We start from the raw sequence: 21,991 nt of genomic DNA on the forward strand, positions 1-21,991 counted from the left end.
AGTAGTTAAGTGATATACGTGAGAGCTGAATCATAAAGAAGGCTGAGTGACAAAGAATTGATGCTTTTGAACTGTGATGTTCAATAAGACTATTGAGAGTCGTTTGGACTGCAAGGAGATCAGATCCTCAATCTAAAAGGAAATCAACCCTGAATATTCATTGGAAGAACTGATGCTAAAGCTGAAGCTCCAGTACTTTGGCCATCTGATGCAAAGAGCTGACTCAATAGAAAAGACTTGGATGCTGGGAAAGACTGAAGGGTGTAACAGAGAATGAGATGGTTGGATGGCATCACTGACTCAATGGACATGAGTTTGAGCAAACTCCAGGAGATAGTGAAGGACAGGGAAACCTGGTGTGCTGCAGTCCATGGGGTCACAAAGAGTTGGACACGACTAAGGGACTGAACAATAACAATAAATGCAACTTTTAAGAAACTAAAAGTATTTTGTTGAATTCATTATTTATTCACTGTATATTTTGAACAAATAAGGTTTCATTCTAGTCTTTTCCCAGAATTTCCCCTTGCCTCTCCTGTTCTACTAATCACCCCCAGAAAAATGCTATTTTCACTTTTAAAATACCATTCAAATGTGGACAATTATTCTTTCCCTAAATTTTGATATCCTAGCTGCACCAGGCTAGCATTTTCAAATCCAAAACAGAACAAAAACAAATAATAGTAGAAATCACCAATAACACAGACATAATCATGTTCCCCTGGCTGACCAATACCTAGTGCAGTTATGCTGCACCAAACCCACTGTCCATTTCCTCTGAGTCCCCTGCTGCTGCTGCTAAGTCGCTTCAGTCGTGTCCGACTCTGTGCGACCCCATAGATGGCAGCCACCAGGCTCTCCCATCCCTGGGATTCTCCAGGCAAGAACACTGGATCGGGTTGCCATTTCCTTTTCCAATGTATGAAAGTGAAAAGTGAAAGTGAAGTCGCTCAGTCGTGTCCGACTCTTAGCGACCCCATGGATTGCAGCCTACCAGGCTCCTCCGTCCATGGGATTTTCCAGGCAAGAGTACTGGAGAGGGGTGCCATGGCCTTCTCAGTCTGAGTCCCCTACCTCTCTTAAATATTGAGGTATAAAACACCATTGTATCTAAAAACACTGATTTCCTAGCAAAGCAGAATGCTTTCTGTAGAAATGCCCTGATGCTGATGTGTTACACTAAAAGTAACAAAACACAATTTGGGGTTCACTCAAGAATCACTTTTTTCCCCTCTGAGTGCACAACATATGATCCTGTATTTCTGTACACTGTGAAATGACCACTGCATTAAGTCTAGTTACCGTCCATCACCATACCTTTTTTTCCTTGTGAGAACGATTTTCACCATTTACTCTACTAGCAACTTTCAAGAATGCAGTACAGGGTCATAACAAACACCCTCTTCCAAGAACACAGGGGAAGACTACACATGGACATCACCGATGGCCAACACTGAAATCAGGCTGATTATTCTTTGCAGCAAAAGATGGAGAAGCGCTATACAGTCAACAAAAACAAGACCAGGAGCTGACTGTGGCTCAGTTCATGAACTCCTTATTGCCGAATTCAGACTTAAATTGAAGAAAGTGGGGAAAACCACTAGACCATTCAGGTATGACCTAAATCAAATCCATTATGATTATACAGTGGAAGTGAGAAATAGATTTAAGGGACTAGATCTGATAGACAGAGTGCCTGATGAACTATGGATGGAAGCTCGTGACATTGTACAGCAAACTGGGATCAAAACCAACCCAAGAAAAAGAAATGCAAAAAAGCAAAATGGCTGTCTGAGGAGGCCTTATAAATAGCTGTGAAAACAAGAGAAGTGAAAAGCAAAGGAGAAAAGGAAAGATATACTCATTTGAATACAGAGTTCCAAAGAATAACAAGGAGAGATAAGAAAGCTTTCCTCAGTGACCAATGCAAAGAAATAGAGGAAAACAAGAGAATTGGAAAGACTAGAGATCTCTTCAAGAAAATTAGATATACTAAGGGAATATTTCATGCAAAGATGGGCTCAATAAAGCACAGAAATGGTCTGGACCTAACAGAAGCAGTAGAGATTAAGCAGAGGTGGCAAGAATACACAGAAGAAATGTACAAAAAAAATCATGACCCAGATATTCACGATGGTGTGACCCAGAGCCAGACATCCTAGAATGTGAAGTCAAGTGGGCCTTAGGAAGCATCACTACGAACAAAGCTAGTGGAGGTGATGGAATTCCAGTTGAGCTATTTCAAATCCTAAAATATAATGCTGTGAAAGTGTTTCACTCAATATGGCAGCAAATTCGGAAAACTCAGCAAAGGCCACAATGACTGGAAAAGGTCAGTTTTCATTCCAGTCCCAAAGAAGGGCAATGAGGCACATTCCCTCTACTCTCACTATGCTGGGAGTTTTTATCATACATGGATGTTGAATTTGACAAGTGCTTTTTCTGCATCTATTGAAAGGATATATGATTTCAACCCTCAGTTTGTTAACATGGTGTATCATACTGTTAGTCACTCAGTCATGTCTGACTCTTCGACTCCATGGACTGTAGCCCACCAGGTTCCTCTGTCCATGGAATTCTCCACGTAAGAATACTGGAGTGGGTAGCCAGTTCCTTCTTTAAGGGATCTTTCTGACTCAGGGATCGAAGCCAGGTCTCCTGCACTACAGGCAAATTCTTTACCATCTGCACCACCAGGGAATCATATTGAATGATTTGCAAATCTGAATGCAGAGTTTGAATGCATTTAAATGCAGAGTTCCAAAGAATAGCAAGGAGAGGTAAAAAGCCTTTCTCAGTGATCAGTGCAAACAAATAGAGGAAAACAACAAAATGGGAAAGTCTAGAGATCTCTTCAAGAAAATTAGAGATACCAAGGGAACATTTCATGCAAAGATGGGTTCAATAAAGGACAGAAATGGTATGGACCTAACAGAAGCAGAAGAGATTAAGAGGTGGCAAAAATACACAGAAAAACTATACAAAAAAGATCTTCATGACCCATATAATCATGATGGTGTGATCACCAACCTAGAGCCAGACATTCTGGAATGCAAAGTCAAGTGGGCCTTAGGAAGCATTACTATGAACATAGCTAGTAGAGGTGATGGAATTCCAGTTCAGCTATTTCAAATCCTGAAAGATGATGCTGTGAAAGTGCTGCACTCAATATGCCAGCAAATTTGGAAAATTCAGCAGTGGCCACAGGACTGGAAAAGGTCAGTTTTCATTCCAATCCCAAAGAAAGGAAACACCAAAGAATGCTCAAACTACGGCATGATTGCACTTATCTCACACACTAGTAAAGTAAAGCTCAAAATTCTCTAAGCCAGGCTTCAACAGTACATGAACCATGAACTTCCAGATGTTCAAGCTGGATTTAGAAAAGGCAGAGGAACCAGAGATCAAATTTCCAACATCCACTGGATCATAGAAAAAGCAGGAAGTTCCAGAAACATATCTACTTCTGTTTTATTGACTATGCCAAAGCCTTTGATTGTGTGGACAACAACAAACTCTGGAAAATTCTTCAAGAGATGGGAATACCAGACCACCTAACCTGCCTCCTGAGATATCTGTATGCAGGTCAGGAAGCAACAGTTAGAACTAGATATGGAACAACAGACTGGTTCCATATCAGGAAATGAATGCATCATGGCTGTATATTGTCACCCTGCCTATTTAATTTACATGCAGAGTACATCATGAGAAATGCTGGGCTGGATGAAGCCAAGCTGGAATTAAGGTTGCCGGGAGAAATATCCATAACCTCAGATACGCAGATGACATCACCCTTATGGCAGAAAGTGAAGAACTAAAGAGCCTCTTGATGAACATAAAACTGGAGAGTGAAAAAGTTGGCTTAAAACTCAACATTCAGAAAACTAAGATCATGGCATCTGGTCCCATCATTTCATGGCAAATAGATGGGGAAACAGTGAGAGACATTTATTTTTTTGTGCTCCAAAATCACTGCAGATGGTGACTGCAGCCATTAAATGGAAAGAGGCTTGCTCCTTGGAACAAAAGTTATGACCAACCTAGACAGTATATTAAAAAGTAGAGACATTCATTTGCCAACAAAGGTCCGTCTAGTCAAAGCTATGGTTTTTATAATAGTCATGTATGGATGTGAGAGTTGGACTATAAAGAAAGCTGAGCGTCAAAGAATTGATGCTTTTGAACTGTGGTGTTGGAGAAGACTCTTGAGAGTCTCTTGGACTGTAAGGAGATCCAACCAGTCCATCCTAAAGGAAATCAGTCCTGAGTGTTCATTGGAAGGACTGATGCTGAAGTTGAAACTCCAATACTTGGGCTACCTGATGTGAAGAACTGACTCACTGGAAAAGACCCTGATGCTGGGAAAGATTGAAGGCAGGAGGAGAAGGGGATGACAGAGGATGAGGTTGTTGGATGGCATTGCTGACTCAATGGACATGAGTTTGAGTAAACTCTGGGAGTTGGCGATGGACAGGGAGGCCTGGCATCCTGTAGTCCATGGAGTTTCAAAGAGTTGGACACAACTGAGTGACTAAACTGAACTGATTTGCAAATGCTGAAAAATCCCAGAGTAAATACCACGTCATCTTGGTGTATGATCTTTTTAATGTATTCTTGAATTCAGCTTGCTAAAATTATACTGAGGATATTTGCATCTATATTCATCACAGACACTGGACCATAATTTTTTTGTGATGTCTTTATCTGGTTTTGTTATAAAGGTAATCTTTGTCTCACAATATGAGTTGGGAAGTATTACCTCCTCTTGTATATTTTGGTAATTTGATTTTTTTAATGCTTTGTATAATTCAGGTGGCTCAGATGGTAAAGCGTCTGCCTACAATGCGGGAGACTCTGGTTCGATCCCTGGGTCAGGAAGATCTCCTGGAGAAGGAAATGGTAACCTACTCCAGTATTCTTGCCTGGAAAATCCCATGGACGGAGGAGCTTGGTTGGCTACTGTCCATGGGGTTGCAAAGAGTCGGACACGACTGAGCGACTTCACTATCACTATAATTCACCGGTGAAGCCATCTGGTTCTAAACTTTTGATTGTTGGGAGAATTTTAATTACTGAATCAATCCTCTTACTGGTAATTGGAATATTGAGATTTTCCATTTCTTAATGATTAACTGTTGATAAGTGGTATGTTTCTAGGAATTTATCCATTCTTTTAGGTTGTCCATTTTATTGGTATGTTCAGTTGTTCAATGTGGTCTCTTAAGAGCCTATGCATTTTATCGATGTCAGTTGTAACATATTTATAATACTGTATTTTAAGTTGAAAACAACTCAAATTTGAATGCACTAAAGCTCTGCATTTTTACTCTCCCCATAACACATTTTATATCATTTTTTTTGTATTCTTATTTTGTGTATCATTTAACTAATTATTGTAATCATAGCTACTTTGTCTTTTAAGCCTCATATTAGCTTTATAAGTGATTAATCTACTACCTTTACTATACACAGTAAGTCTCTTACATATGAACGTTCAAAATTTAAACTTTCTCACGTCCAGTCAGCTAAGTGAGTTCGTACGTCTGGTGTAGACTGTCACGTGCATGCATCCTCTAGACGTGGTTGTACTTTGGGGACTTTACTGCACAGTACTGTATACAATACAACCATACAGTATCTCTGTTTCAACCCCAGGATGTCTAGAACCAAGTGTAAAAGCAGCAGTGACGCCGCTAGTACTGCTAAGAAGTGCCAAGCAATAACAATGGAATCAAAAGTGAAAATAATTGAGAGAGAAGAGTGAGGCAAAAAGATGGTAGATGTCGCCTATACCTATAAAACAAATTGTTCAACCATCAGCATGATTCTAAAGAATAAGGATAATATCATGGAATGTGTGAAGTCTGCTGTGCTAATGATGTCAACAATAATATCAAAGAAGCATAGAAAAGTGTTAGAGGAGATGGAGAAACTTCTCAGTGTGTGGCTGCAGTAGGATCAAGTCCCATTCAGCTTAATGCCAACTGAAGGGAACGCTAAAAGCTTTTACGAAGATCTGAAGAAGGAACATGATGAAGAGTCAGAGGGCATATCTTTTAATGCCAGCCATGGCTGGTTTCATCAGAACAAGGACAGAGCCAACATTCACAACATTAAAGTAAATGACAAGGCAGCAAGTGCAGATTTGGTAGCTGTCCAGGAATTTCATGAACCACCCTGAGAAGTATTGATGAAGGCGCATATTCACCTGAGCAAGTTTTAAACGTGGATGAGACAGGACTGTACTGGAAGAGGATGTCAAACTGAAATTACCTCAGTAAGCAGGAAAAGCTGATGCTAGGCTATAATGCAGCAAATGACACGCTAACTCCTGCTTGGTGCTATATGAAGCTGAAGCCTCTCTTAGTTTACCCATTGAGAGAGCCCAGGAGCCCTTAAAAAACATAGCTAAGGGCTCCCTTCCTGTTGTGTAGAAGATTATAATCCCAAAGCCTTGCTTATGCAGGCAATTTTCCAGGGCTGGTTTTTCCACCACTTTATCCTGGAGGTAGAGAAATACTGCTTGGAGAACTACATCCATTCAACACTGTTTTGTTGCCTGACAATGCTCCATTCATGGAGACCTTCATCCCAATGTCAAAGTATTGCATCTACCACCAAATACTATGGTACTCATTCAACCTATGGTCCAGAGAGTTAGAGTGACTTCCAAAAAATATTTATTTATGTCACACTTTTTATCAGGCAGTGACTAATCAGGCACTGACTTTGCCTGGCATGAGGTTACTGCCATCACAATGAATGGGATTTGGAAGAATCTTTGCTTGCAGTTTGTTCATGAGTTTTGTGGATTTGAGAAAATGGATGAAGAGTCCAAAGAGGTCTTCAGCAATTTAGTGACTCTCAGTGAAAAGCTGGGGGTAGATCTGCAAGAGGACAATGTCACTGAACTCCTTGGTGTGCAACACAAAGAGTGAAGAGAGACAAGAGGAAGGAGTAACTGCAGAAGCAAGGAGATTCATGATACAGGAAATAGCAAGCGAATTTTCTTTATCTTAGGAGGCACTGTTAGCTGTTGAGGCACAGGATCCGAACGTAGAACAGTACATGACAATTGCAGCAGCCATTCAGGGCACAATCCAGTGCTACTGAGTTATCTCTAACTAGAAAAAAAAAACGCTAATACCCAGATATCACTGCATCTTTTTTTCAAGAGGGTAGACAGAGGAGGTGGCAAGAATTCACAAAAATCTATACAAAAAAAGATCTTAATGACCTGGATAACCACGATGGTGTGATTGCTCACCTACACCCAGACATCCTGGAGTGTGAGGTCAAGTGGGCCTTAGGAAGCATCACTACCACAAAGTTAGTGGAGGTGATAGAATGCCCTCTGAGTTATTTCAGATCCTAAAAGATGCTGCTGCTGGAGTGCTGTACTCAATATGCCAGCAAATTTGGAAAACCCAGCAGTAGCCACAGGACTGGAAAAGGTCAGTTTTCATTCCAATCCCAAAGAAGGGCAATGCCAAAGAATGCTCAAACTACTGCACAATTGCACTCATTTCACATGCTCGCAAGTTAATGCTCAAAATCCTTCAAACTAGGCCTCAGCATTATATGAACCAAGAAATTCCAGATGTACAGCCTGGATTTAGAAAAGGCAGAGGAACCAGAGATCAAATTACCAACATCTGTTGGATCATAGAGAAAGCAAAGGAATTCCAGAAAAACATCTACTTCTGATTCACTGACTACACTAAAGCCTTTGACTATGTGTATCACAACAAACTGTGATTCACTGAAAGAATAAAGACTCTTCAATGATGGTACTGGGACAATGAGGTATCTATGTGGAAACAAAGTGAAAATAGACTCCTACCTTAGGTCACACAATGAAACAGTTACAGGTAGATCACAGACATAAATGGGAAACACAAATAAATATTTTTTTAGAAGATAATGTAGGTTTTCATGATTCTGAAGTGGGATAAATTTTCTGAAATAAGATACAAATTTACTCATCACAGAGGAAAAGATTAATAAATCTCACAACAATAAAATTTTAAATGTCATCCTTAAAAAGGCATGACAGGTACTTTAGAGGCCATTCCCTCATAGCTCAGTTGGTAAAGAATCTACCTGCAAAGCATAAGACCCCGGTTCGACTCCTGGGTCAGGAAGATCCACTGGAGAAGGGATAGGCTACCACACCAGGACTCTTAGGCTTCCCTTGTGGCTCAGCTGGTAAAGAATCTGCCTGTAATGTGGGATACCTGGGTTTGATCCCTGGATTGGAAAGATCCCCTGGAGAAGGGAAAGGCTACCCACTCCAGTATTCTGGCCTGGAGAATTCCATGGACTATACAGTCCATGGGGTCACAAAGAGTCAGACACGACTGAATGACTTTCATCATCATCATCAAAGCCTGTGTTGTTACCTGCCGGGACCCAGTGAGGCATTCCACTCGTGACAAAGGTCATGAGGAAGGAGGCTCGGCATATGCAAAGGCGGGATCGAGCCTCAGGAGTCCGCCTGGATATTCTCGAGCATCTACCCCCCAAAAAAACCAGAGTCTGCCTACTTTATTGCTTTGTGCTCTCACCTCTGACTTTACTGGGGGCTGTCCCCTACCACCATCTCTCTCTCTCTGTCAAAGAGTTAACTTAGAGCTCCAATTAATAAAGTTCCTGGGCAATTAGGAGTGTTTAAATCCAAACCCCTCAGATGGCTCTCTAACTCACCTGACAAGTTTACCCGGACTCCTACAGCTATGCATACGGTTGTTTACAGTCTCCCAGCCTCGAGAGGCACAGGAAGCTTAAGATATTCAAATAGCTTAGAACCTCTCAGAGAGTTAGAAACTGTCAGAATAAACTAGTAAAGGATTTCATTGATGAGTCAATGCTTGTTGCCAAGTTTTCACATCCCCTGAATTGTATCCTTGAATATGTATTAATTAATAGTTGGTATATAGAAAAAATAAGTAGTGGCCTTGGTGTTAGTAACTTTAGACCCTTAAGGTAATAAATTCTTTCCTTTGTTGTAAACCCATTACACATCCGCCCTATAGGAATGCAATTTTATCTTTGGAAGATGGCGCCAAACCTTAAAATAATTACTCTTAGAGAAAATAAGTCTTTGTTGATAAGTCCTTGTCAAGAGTCATAAAATGTTAGTAGGCCTTCTGGCCAGAAGATGATGTAAATCACCTAAATCATTTGTATACGGTAAATTTGCAGGAAAGAAACCCTGGTTTTTGATAAGGATCAAAAACTACTGACTTTGCATCCCCTATTATCCTCTATGTGTAACTTAGGGTATAAAAGCCCCTGTTGAAAATAAAGCTACGGGCCTTGCTCACCAATGCTTGGTCTCCCCATGTCATTCTTTCCTTTAACTTCCAGCTGAAGTCTCCATCTGGAGCGTGGATATCCTCTGCGACCACTTATTTGCCTGGGCTTCTAAGACCCACTCGAGAAGGTGTCTAAGGTGGGGCACCTTCCGCTATTCGAGAGGGCGCCTGCGGCCTCCGTGGTCAGAGCTAACCTGGTGTCACGGGTTATATTGATTTTCCGCGTAAACCAAGCTGCTCAGCCTCTTTTCTCCACTGAATTTTCCTACTGAGCTATCCTCATTCTATTACTCTTTATATCTCTAATTACCATTTGAATAGGTCGCCGACGCCATCTCCCCTTCAAATACCCTGGGTCAGCCGGGGCTGGTCCTCGGCAGTTACCTATGCTTCTGATGGACTGGCTACAAACTAAAGGTCCAAATGACTTCCTCCAACTCAGGATGCTAACCCCAAACCCAGATTATTACTTGTACTTCTGAACAACTGGCTAAATCAGAGGTCCCCACACTCCCTTGTTGAGTTCAATTAATTTATTAGAGTGGTTCACAGAACTCAAGAAACCCATTTACACACTAGATGATCAACTTATTATAAAATGACGTTAAAGGACACAAACCAACAGCCAAATAAAGAGATGCACAGGGCAATGTCTCAAACAAAGGAGCTTCTGTCCTTGTAGAACTTGAGGCCTGTCAAGATGGCATGCAGTATCATTCTTGTTCTGTATAGAAGCTCTCTGAAAAGGGGCAAAAAGCTGTCCTTCAGGTTTTTAGGGAGGCTTTATTATAAAGCCATGACTGACTAAATCATTGGCCAAAGGCAACTGGTTCAACCTCAAGCCCCCTTCCCTCCCAGGAAGTCAGAGAGTGGGACTGAAAGCTCCAACCTTCTGCTTACAAGGTTGGTTTTCTTGGGAACCAGCTCTCAACACAATATTAACAAAAGCTAACATATGACCCTCTAAACATCACCTTATTAACATAACACAAAACACCTTTTATCACTCTCAACACCTAGGTGATTCCAAGGGTTTTGGGAGCTGTGGTCCAGGAAATGAAGATGAAGACCAAAAAATAAATAAAAAATATATATTGATCATCTGAATGACCAAATAGATATTTCTTATAAGTCACAATAGTGCAAACACATACTGCATTATTTTGTTTTTACCAAATTAAAATAGCAGGCCAAACAGCATAATTAAGCGGTAAAAGCTAGAGCAATGTAAATAAAGGTCAGGATAGTAGTTACTGTTAGCCATGCACTAAAGCATACAAATGGGAAAGGGCCCTCGCGGGACAGGTAGCTTCTAGGAGGCAGGCAATATTCTGTTTTATTACCTGACCTGGTGGGAATTGCAAGGATATTTATATGGAACAATTTATTAAGCTTGGCACTTATGGTTCATGCAGTGTTTTGTATATTGGTTAGATTTTGTAATTTTAAAGTTTTTTCATTATTATTCTAAAGAATCACGAAGAGGACAGAAGGAATACAGGAACATCTGATTATTACTTACTACTGCATTTTGAAATGGTATAAAGATTGAATAAAAGCATTTTAACTGATCTCCACTTCTGTTATTCTGCCATTTCCATCTCATCAGATTAAAAATAATAGTGGTATAATCTTATTCAAAGAAGACAGGTATTTCCTATATTTGGCAGGCCTAGATTTGGATTATAAACTCTGAGAAAAGACTATTTTCACATCTATGATGGTATCGTTGGGCTCTTTACTGCCTGGAAAACAGTAAGTTCTCAAAAAGTATCAGTTCAGTGGATTCACTGGTAAAACTAAGTTTTTCAAAAACCAAGCATTCCAAAGAGATGTGAAAAAAGTCCTATGACTTCAATCAGTCTCTAAACTGTAAGAATAGCTATTGAGGTGGTATTATTTGATGGTACATTTGTGGTTACTAGTAAAACTCCAGAGAAATTAATGTATTTCCAAAACAATATGTTAACAAAGATTAACATTATAGTAAGCATCAGGCAGAATTTCCAGGACAAGTATGGAATTTGCCTCTGCACCATCTTCCATTGGATGCTATCTGTGCCATCATTGGAGGGCTGGCAAGATGGAGTAGAAGGATGTGAGCTCACTGCTTCTTAAAAAAAACCCCAAAATCACCAATGACTGCTTAAAAACTATTGCCAAAACAAACAACAATGCTGAAACCTAACAGAAAAGAGACCCTACATTCAAAGACAAAGAGGAAGCTACAACAGGATGGTAGGAAGGGCACAATCAAGATAAAATCAAGTCCTATACCTGCCGGGTGGGCAACCCACAAATTGGGAAATAATTATACCACAGAAATTCTCCTATAGGAGTGACCCACATCAGGTTTCCCAGCCTGAGGGTCTAGCAATAGGAAGGGAAGCCCCCAGAGAATCTGGCTTTGAAGGCCAGTGGGGTTTGATCAGAGGAATTCCACAAGACTGGGGGCAACTGAAACTCCACGGTTGGTGGGGGGGTGCACACAAGATCCCATACATACCAGGACCCAAGGACAAAAGTCGTGACCTCATAGGACACTGGGCCAGACCTACCTGTGAGTATCTGACAGTCTCCTGCAGAGGTGCAGGGACAAGACTAGCAGTGGCAGTTCTGGCAAAGCATTCATTGGCACAAGCGCTCCTGGAGGTCACCATTTTCTCCTTAAGACCTAGCCCAACCTATCAGGCTGCAGACTCCAGTGCTGGGACACCTCAGGCCAAACAACAAACAGAATAGGAAGACAGCTCCAACTGTTGGCAGTTAGCCTGCTTAAAGTCTTCTTAAGCATAGCCCTGTCCACCCAAGAGACAAGACCCATATCCATCCACCAGTGAGCAGGATCCAGACCTACCCACCATCACAAGCCTCTCAGACAGCCAGTAGAAGCAAGAAGAACTATAGCCCTGCGGAACAGAAAATACAATCACAGAAAGTCGGACCAAAATGAGAAAACAGAGGAATATGTCCCAGATGAAGGAAAAAGATAAAACCCCTGAAGAACAACCAAGTGAAGCGGAGACAGGCAACCTATCTGAGTAATGAGTAATGAGAGTGAAAATGATCTAAGATCTCAGAAAAAGAATGGAGGCACAGTTTGAGAATATGCAAGAAATGTTTGATGAAGATGTAGAAAAACTTAAAAAACAGAGATGAACACTACAATAATTGAAATGAAAAATAAACTAGAACAAACAATAACAGACTAACTTAGGCAGAAGAATGGATAAGTGAGCTGGAAGACAGGAAGGTGAAAATCACTGCCATTAAACAGAATAAAGGAAAAAAAGAATTAAAAGAAATGAAGACAGCCTAAAAACACCTCTGGGACAATATTAAATGCAATAACATTTGCATTATAGGGGTTCCAGAAGAAGAGAGAGAGAAAAGACCTGAGAAAATATTTGAAGAGATAATAGCAGAAAACTTCTCTTTCGTGGGAAAGGAAATAGTCACTGAAGTCCAGGAAGTGCAGAGTTCTAGGCAGAATAAACCCAAGGAGCAAAATGCTGAGACACATACTAAACACACTGACAAAAATTAAAGAGAGAAAACACTAAAAGCAACAAATAACCTACAAGGGAATACTGTAAGGTTATCAACTGATACCTTAGCAGAAACTGTAGACAGAAGGGACTGCCAGAGGAGCCGGCCAGGCTCCTCTGTCAATGGGATTTTTTTGCAGGCAAGAATACTGGAGTGGGTTGCCATTGCCTTCTCCAGGGGACCTTCACGACCCAGGAATAGAACTTATGTCTCCTGCATTGTATGTGGATTATTTACCATTGAGCCACCAGGGAAGTTCAGGAGTGACACAATATATTTAAAAGGGAAGGGAAGAGCCTACAACCAAGAATATGCTATCCAGCAAAGTTCTCATTCTGATTCAACAGAGAAATCAAAAGCTTTACAGACAAGCAATAACTAAGAGAATTCAGCACCATCAGACCAACTTTGTAATAAATGCTATAAGGAACTTCTTTAAGTAGAAAAGGCCACAACTCGGAAGAAGAAAATTATGAACAGAAAAGCTCACCAGTAAGGCAAACATAAATGTAGTAAATCATCTGCACACCAATATATCAAAATCAGCAACTGTGAGAAGAGAGCACAAATGCAGGATATTGGGAATGCATTTGAAATTAGAAGACTAGAAATTTAAAACAATCTTGTTTATATATAAACTGCTGTATCAAAACCTCATGGTAACTGCAAACTGAGAATCTACAATAGATACACACACAAAAAAAAAGAAAAAAGAATTTAAACACAATGCTAAAGTTAGTCATCAGATCACAAGAGAAGAGAACAAAAGAGGAAGGGAGAAAAAAGACCTACAAAAACAAATCCAAAACAACTAAGAAAATGGCAATAGGAACACGTGCTGCGCTGTACTCAGTGTGCTTAGCTGCTCAGTGGTGTCTGACTCTTTGCAACCCGTAACTGTAGCCAGGCTCCCCTGTCCATGGGGATTCTCCAGGCAAGAATACTGGAGTTGGTTGCCATGCCTTTCTCCAGGGGATCCTCAACTCAGGGATCGAACCCAGGTCTCCCACATCGCAGGTGGATTCTTTACCATCTGAGCCCACCATGGAAGTCCAAGAATACTGAAGTGGATAGCCTATCCCTTCTCCAAGGGATCTTTCCAACCCAGGACAGGAACCGGGGCCTCCTGCATTGCAGATAGATTCTTTATCAGATGAGCTACCAGGGAAGCCCCAATAGGAACATCAGATCAGATCAGATTAGTCGCTCAGTCGTGTCCGACTCCTTGCGACCCCATGAATCACAGCATGCCAGGCCTCCCTGTCCATCACCAACTCCCGGAGTTCACTCAGACTCACATCCATCGAGTCAGTGATGCCATCCAGCCATCTCATCCTCTGGCGTCCCCTTCTCCTCCTGCCCCCAATCCCTCCCAGCATCAGGGTCTTTTCCAGTGAGTCAACTCTTCGCATGAGGTGGCCAAACTACTGGAGTTTCAGCTTTAGCACCATTCCTTCCAAAGAAATCTCAGGGCTGATCTCCTTCAGAATGGACTGGTTGGATCTCCTTGCAGTCCAAGGGACTCTCAAGAGTCTTCTCCAACTCCACAGTTCAAAAGCATCAATTCTTCGGTGCTCAGCCTTCTTCACAGTCCAACTCTCACATCCATACATGACCACAGGAAAAACCATAGCCTTGACTAGACGAACCTTTGTTGGCAAAGCAATGTCTCTGCTTTTGAATATGCTATCAATAATTACCTTAAACATAAATGGATTGCTTCCCTGGTAGCTCAGCTGGTAAAGAATCCACCTATAATCCAAGAGACCTGGTTTTGATCCCTGGGTTGGGAAGATCCCCTGGAGAAGGGAAAGGCTACCCAATCCAGTATTTTGGCCTGGAGAATTCCATGGACTGTATAGTCCATGGGGCCACAGAGAGTCGGACATGACTGAGCGACTTTCACTTTTCACTAAACGGATTAAATGCTCCAACCAACAGACATAGACTGGCTGAATAGATACAAAAACAAGACCTGTATATGTGTTGTCTATAAGAGACCAGCTTCAGATCAAAAAACCCACACCGACTGAAAGTAAGGGAATGGAAAAAGATTTTCCATGCAAATGGAAATCAAAAGGAAGCACTACTGATAAGATAGACTTTAAAATAAAGATTGTTACAGGAGACAAAGAAGGACACTACATAATGGTCAAAGAATCAATCCAAAAAAAAGATACAACAATTATAAAAATATATATATACTCAACACAGGAACACTCCAATATATTAAGGCAAATACTAACAGCCATAAAGAAACTGAAAGTTGCTCAGCTGTGTCCAACTCTTTATGACCTATTCAGCTATTGGGCTTCCCTGGTTGCTCAGATGGTAAAAGCATCTGTCTGCAATGCAGGAGACCTGGGTTCGATCCCTGAGTTGGGAAGATCCCCTGGAGAAGGAAATAGCAGCCCACTCCAGTATTCTTGCCCAGAAAATCCCATGGATGGCAGAGCCTGGTGGGCTACCATCCATGGGGTCGAAAAGACTGGGACACAACTGAGCGACTTCATTTCACTTCACTTCAGCTATTGAGCAGTTTCAAGTGTAACAGGTATAATGAGGAAAAATGAGTTTTTAACTGTTAATTAAATTTAAATTTGAAAACAGTTGATTCAGTTTTAAGTTTCTCTGAAACAATTTGGATATGTGAACCTACTTTTTCAATGCTGTATTTTATAAAATAGATCAAGAATATCAAATGAAAACTTAGCCTCTGAACTAAGAGGCAACATATACACTGAATTAAGTGTAACATATACACTGGATCTCCAAGATTCAATATACAAAAATATTATAAAATAATCACATTAATAATTTTATATAGATTATGTATTTAAATAATAGTATTTTAGATATATGGGGCTAAATAAAAATAATTATTAAAATTAGTCTCAACTTTTTCTTTTTACATTTCTTAAAGCAGCTAATAAAAAATTGAAAACAGCTATTAGAATGTACTTTGTTTCTGTTGGACAGTGCCATACTAGTATTAGATATAAATGACCACTCATTCCTTCTTGAAATGCTGCTGTTTTCCCCTTTTACTTCTTGGACTCCCCCTTTCTAGTGTGCAGTGTAACTTTCTTCCACTCACTCCTTAAATGCCAGAGTCTCCCAAGGTTGTCCCTAGGCCCGTTCCCCTCCTCACACTAGATACTCTTCCTGGGTAATCTCACCCCTATCCAGGGCTTTCACTGTTCCCAAATCCTGAGGACTGTCAACGCCTATGTGCAAATCAGCCACTCTCCTGAAAACACTAGGTTCAACTCCACCTACGCCTAAGTATAGCTGCACCTAATCTGTCATTATATCTTTACATATTTACCTTATTAATATCATAAATCTTGCCCCTCCTCTCCATTTCATTCAGGTTTTCACAATTTCTCGCTTTTACCACTACAATAGCTTTGAAAGTGCTATCCCTGACGCCTTCCAAATCAACTTCCTTTTGCTATTTAGTTTCTAAAACTCACACCTGGCCATATGATTTTTCTATTGAAAATACTCTGGCGGTTTTCCCACTGCTTTCAAGGCAAAATAAAAACTTCTTATAATCATACATAAGGCTTTATGCTTCATTATCAACCTTATAAAATCCCAAACTCAGGCATATCTAAGCACCTGAAGCTCCCAGAATACATCATGTGTTGTGATCAATTGTGCCCGACTCTGTGTCCCCATGGACTGTAACCTGCCAGGTTCCTCTGCTGTGGAATTTTTCAGGCAAAAATACTGGAGTGGGGTTCCATTTCACACTCCAGGAGATCTTCCCAAACCAGGGATCGGTCCCGAGTCTCTTGTGTCTCTTGCACTGGCAGGCAGACTCTATCACTAGCAGCACCTCTCCTAGTCATCCTTCAAAACTCAGCTGATGTATAATGCCCCCAGGAAAGGTCTCCAAATGCCCAAGTTTGAACAAGTGTCCATCCGCTGTGTCACCATCACCCCTATACACAGCTCTACCAATAACCCACTGGCACTGCCCTAGAATGACCTGGTAGAGTCTGTAAATTCTCTGAAGGTAGGAATTAAGTGGGGCTTCCTTGGTGGCTCAGGCGGTAAGGAATCCGTCTGCAAAGCAGAAGGCCCAGTTTCGATCCTAAGGTTGAAAAGATTCCCTGGAGAAGGGAATGGCTACTTATTCTAGTATTTTGCCTGGAGAATTCCATGGACAGAGAAGTCTGGTGGGCTACAGTCCACAGGGTCACAAAGAGCCAGATAATTGGACACAACTGAGAGACTAACACACACAGGAATTAAGTGTTTTAAATTTACCTGCCACAAGAAAAGAAAACTACAGGCCAATATCACTGATGAACATAGATGCAAAAATCCTTAACAAAATTCTAGCAATCAGAATCCAACAACACATTAAAAAGATCATACACCATGATCAAGTGGGCTTTATCCCAGGGATGCAAGGATTCTTCAATATCCGCAAATCAATCAATGTAATACACCACATTAACAAATTGAAAAATAAAAACCATATGATTATCTCAATAGATGCAGAGAAAGCCTTTGACAAAATTCAACATCCATTTATGATAAAAACTCTCCAGAAAGCAGGAATAGAAGGAACATACCTCAACATAATAAAAGCTATATATGACAAACCCACAGCAAACATTATCCTCAATGGTGAAAAATTGAAAGCATTTCCTCTAAAGTCAGGAACAAGACAAGGGTGCCCACTTTCACCATTACTATTCAACATAGTTTTGGAAGTTTTGGCCACAGCAATCACAGCAGAAAAAGAAATAAAAGGAATCCAAATTGGAAAAGAAGAAGTAAAACTCTCACTATTTGCAGATGACATGATCCTCTACATAGAAAACCCTAAAGATTCCACCAGAAAATTACTAGAACTAATCAATGACTATAGTAAAGTTGCAGGATATAAAATCAACACACAGAAATCCCTTGCATTCTTATACACTAATAATGAGAAAACAGAAAGAGAAATTAAGGAAACAATTCCATTCACCATTGCAACGGAAAGAATAAAATACTTAGGAATATATCTACCTAAAGAAACTAAAGACCTATATATAGAAAACTATAAAACACTGGTGAAAGAAATCAAAGAGGACACTAATAGATGGAGAAATATACCATGTTCATGGATTGGAAGAATCAATATAGTGAAAATGAGTATACTACCCAAAGCAATTTATAGATTCAATGCAATCCCTATCAAGCTACCAACAGTATTCTTCACAGAGCTACAACAAATAATTTCACAATTTGTATGGAAAAACAAAAAACCTCGAATAGCCAAAGCAATCTTGAGAAAGAAGAATGGAACTGGAGGAATCAACCTACCTGACTTCAGGCTCTACTACAAAACACAGTTATCAAGACAGTATGGTACTGGCACAAAGACAGAAATATAGATCAATGGAATAAAATAGAAAGCCCAGAGATAAATCCACGCACATATGGACACCTTATCTTTGACAAAGGAGGCAAGAATATACAATGGATTAAAGACAATCTCTTTAACAAGTGGTGCTGGGAAATCTGGTCAACCACTTGTAAAAGAATGAAACTAGAACACTTTCTAACACCATACACAAAAATAAACTCAAAATGGATTAAAGATCTAAACGTAAGACCAGAAACTATAAAACTCCTAGAGGAGAACATAGGCAAAAAACTCTCTGACATACATCACAGCAGGATCCTCTATGACCCACCTCCCAGAATATTGGAAATAAAAGCAAAAATAAACAAATGGGACCTGATTAACCTTAAAAGCTTCTGCACATCAAAGGAAACTATTAGCAAGGTGAAAAGACAGCCTTCAGAATGGGAGAAAATAATAGCAAATGAAGCAACTGACAAACAACTAATCTCAGAAATATACAAGCAACTCCTACAGCTCAACTCCAGAAAAATAAATGACCCAATCAAAAAATGGGCCAAAGAACTAAATAGACATTTCTCCAAAGAAGACATACAGATGGCTAACAAACACATGAAAAGATGCTCAACATCACTCATTATCAGAGAAATGCAAATCAAAACCACTATGAGGTACCATTTCACGCCAGTCAGAATGGCTGCGATCCAAAAGTCTACAAATAATAAATGCTGGAGAGGGTGTGGAGAAAAGGGAACCCTCTTACACTGTTGGTGGGAATGCAAACGAGTACAGCCACTATGGAGAACAGTGTGGAGATTCCTTAAAAAACTGGAAATAGAACTGCCTTATGATCCAGCAATCCCACTGCTGGGCATACACACTGAGGAAACCAGAAGGGAAAGAGACACGTGTACCCCAATGTTCATCACAGCACTGTTTATAATAGCCAGGACATGGAAGCAATCTAGATGTCCATCAGCAGATGAATGGATAAGAAAGCTATGGTACATATACACAATGGAGTATTACTCAGCCATTAAAAAGAATACATTTGAATCAGTTCTAATGCAGTGGATGAAACTGGAGCCTATTATACAGAGTGAAGTAAGCCAGAAGGAAAAACATAAATACAGTATACTAACGCATATATATGGAATTTAGAAAGATGGTAACAATAACCCGATGTATGAGACAACAAAAGAGACACTGATGTATAGAACAGTCTTATGGACTCTGTGGGAGAGGGAGAGGGTGGGAAGATTTGGGAGAATGATATTGAAACATGTAAAATATCATGTAAGAAACGAGTTGCCAGTCCAGGTTCGATACTGGATGCTTGGGGCTAGTGCACTGGGACGACCCAGAGGGATGGTATGGGGAGGGAGGAGGGAGGAGGGTTCAGGATGGGGAACACATGTATACCTGTGGCAGATTCATTTTGATATTTGGCAAAACTAATACAATTATGTAAAGTTTAAAAATAAAATAAAATAAAAAATAAATAAAATAAATTTACCTGCCTGGGCTATTCTTAATGAGTATGTATTTATTAAATGGACATAAAATTAAATAAGGGAAACCTACAGAATAAACTGCAAGGCTAAAAATTTTAAACTAGGCTAATATAATCACTAGTTAAATGAAGAAAGTTAACCTGATCACTGCAGATGGTGATTGCAGCCATGAAATTAAAAGACACTTACTCCTTGGAAGGAAAGTTATGACCAACCTAGATAGCATATTAAAAAGCAGAGACATTACTTTGCCAACAAAGGTCCATCTAGTCAAGGCTATGGTTTTTCCAGTGGTCATGTACGGATGTGAAAGTTGGACTATAAAGAAAGCTGAGTGCAGAAGAATTGATGCTTTTGAACTGTGGTATTGGAGAAGACTCTTGAGAGTCCCTTGGACTGTGAGGATATCCAACCAGTCCATCCTAAAGGAGATCAGTCCTGGGTGTTCATTGAAAGGACTGATGTTGAAGCTGAAACTCCCAATACTTTGGCCACCTGATGTGAAGAGCTGACTCACTGAAAAAGACCCTGATGCTGGGAGAGATTGAGGGCAGGAGGAGAAGGAGATGAAGGGGCAGGATGAGATGGCTGGATGGCATCACTGACTCAATGGACATGGGTTTGGGTAGACTCTGGGAGTTGGGGATGGACAGGGAGGCCTGATGTGCTGCAGCTCATGGGGTCGCAAAGAGTCGGATGACTGAGTGACTGAACTGAACTGAACCCGATCACTCTAAAAATACTTTATTAGATGGCCTATTCCAGGACTGAATGAGCTAGCCAATAAAAATATATGTCCTAAATAATCATTAAGAGAGCAAACATTCAACAAAAGCAATGATTAAGAAATTTAAAAACTAAATATGTTATTCTACTTCTATAGCCTGTTTTTCGGATCTTTTCTTCCCTAATTCTATTTATCAGTTCCTTTCTTTAGCTCTTAACATTAACTTTCTTTCCAATTAAAAGGTGCATTTTTTTCCCTTCCCTCACTCAATCCTTTTCACTTCTTACCGTCCTTCCAATTCTCCTTTTAATCTAACAAAAAATACACTGTCTTTGTTATCTCTGCCAGCCACTTTGTATAAAACAAAGGAATGGTAAAAAGCAGTGAATGGAATGATATCACCAGTCAGACAAAACCATGTGCGTTAATTTGGGTGGGTGATTTCATAATACTAAGCAGCTAATCTGGACCATATGCATAGTAAGTGGAGTTTGACATTCATGTAAGTCCTTGGGGTTACTGCAGCAGGACAGCAAGAGGTAAGAAAGAACAGCCAAGTTACTGGTGGTGAGGGCAGCTAAGCACAGCTTTACAAAATTCTCCTCTTTGTGCCCATCATTCAAAAGAAAGCAGAAACAGACAGCGGGAATTCAGGAAGCTGTCAGCTGCCTGAACTAGCATGGTTGGGTAACTGATTTGACGGTGTTTGCAGCAACAGCCAATCAGTACCAGATGCTAGTCTGAGCACACTGACCAGAGTACCAACTTCAGGACACAAAATAAAGTGCTCCCAGGGCACTTACAAAATTCAGTTTTAGTACGGAATGCATTCTGAGAGAGGCATAGAAGTATCTGAAGAGGAATTATATAAGTATTTAATGTAGGTTGGTAGGAAGAAACAGTTGCTATCATAGAAGGAAAGAGAGTACATTCTTTCAATTACCTAAGAGCAACTTTCTAAAACTGCTCAAAATTAGCTTTTGTAGGCATAGGGAGGTTCACCCTGAGGATCTATCTCATACGGAAGTCACAATCAAACAAAAATGAAATCTCTTGAAAAACTTTATAACCAGCAAGATAATGTAACAGTGAAGGATGTGTTTGAAAGTTTCTAGACTATCAAAGCAGCATTTTTAAATAATCAGTTGAATTTAAAGCAGTACAGGGCTTTTGTACACTTACCCGTGTCCAGGAATTAAGTTTTGATTCTCTAGAATTCTGTGGATCTTTCTTAATCAGACAACACAAGCACCATATTAGGATTTTGGGGCTTTCATCTGCAGAAATGAAGGTTAAAATAAGTAGGCTTGATAAAATAGAAAGAAAAGATAATCAGTATAAAATCTGTAAACATTATATTTAAAGGAAACACATTTATTATAAATGTTTTAGAAAAATCACAAACTACGAAGGTTCACTGAACAAGCATCCGGGATCATGTGTGAAACTTAATTTTGTGGGTTTTTTTTTCCTTCTTGGGTTCAAGGATTACTTATGCTTAGCCTTTGTGTGG

General features: G+C 40.2%; 1 protein-coding gene across 19 annotated transcripts in view; it reads right to left on the reverse strand.

Moving 5' to 3' along the window:
• The window catches only part of FANCC (FA complementation group C), a 347,288-nt gene that overhangs the window by 187,737 nt on the left and 137,560 nt on the right, over positions 1-21,991 (reverse strand). For all 19 annotated transcript variants that reach the window (XM_061426131.1, XM_061426130.1, XM_061426127.1 and 16 more), the window contains one exon: positions 21,661-21,755. In XM_061426131.1, coding sequence (XP_061282115.1) covers positions 21,661-21,755 — 95 coding nt within the window. The remainder of the gene's footprint in view (positions 1-21,660; positions 21,756-21,991) is intronic.

The sequence above is a fragment of the Bos javanicus genome, chromosome 8 (genome assembly GCF_032452875.1).
Source record: "Bos javanicus breed banteng chromosome 8, ARS-OSU_banteng_1.0, whole genome shotgun sequence".
Classification (NCBI taxonomy): domain Eukaryota; kingdom Metazoa; phylum Chordata; class Mammalia; order Artiodactyla; family Bovidae; genus Bos; species Bos javanicus.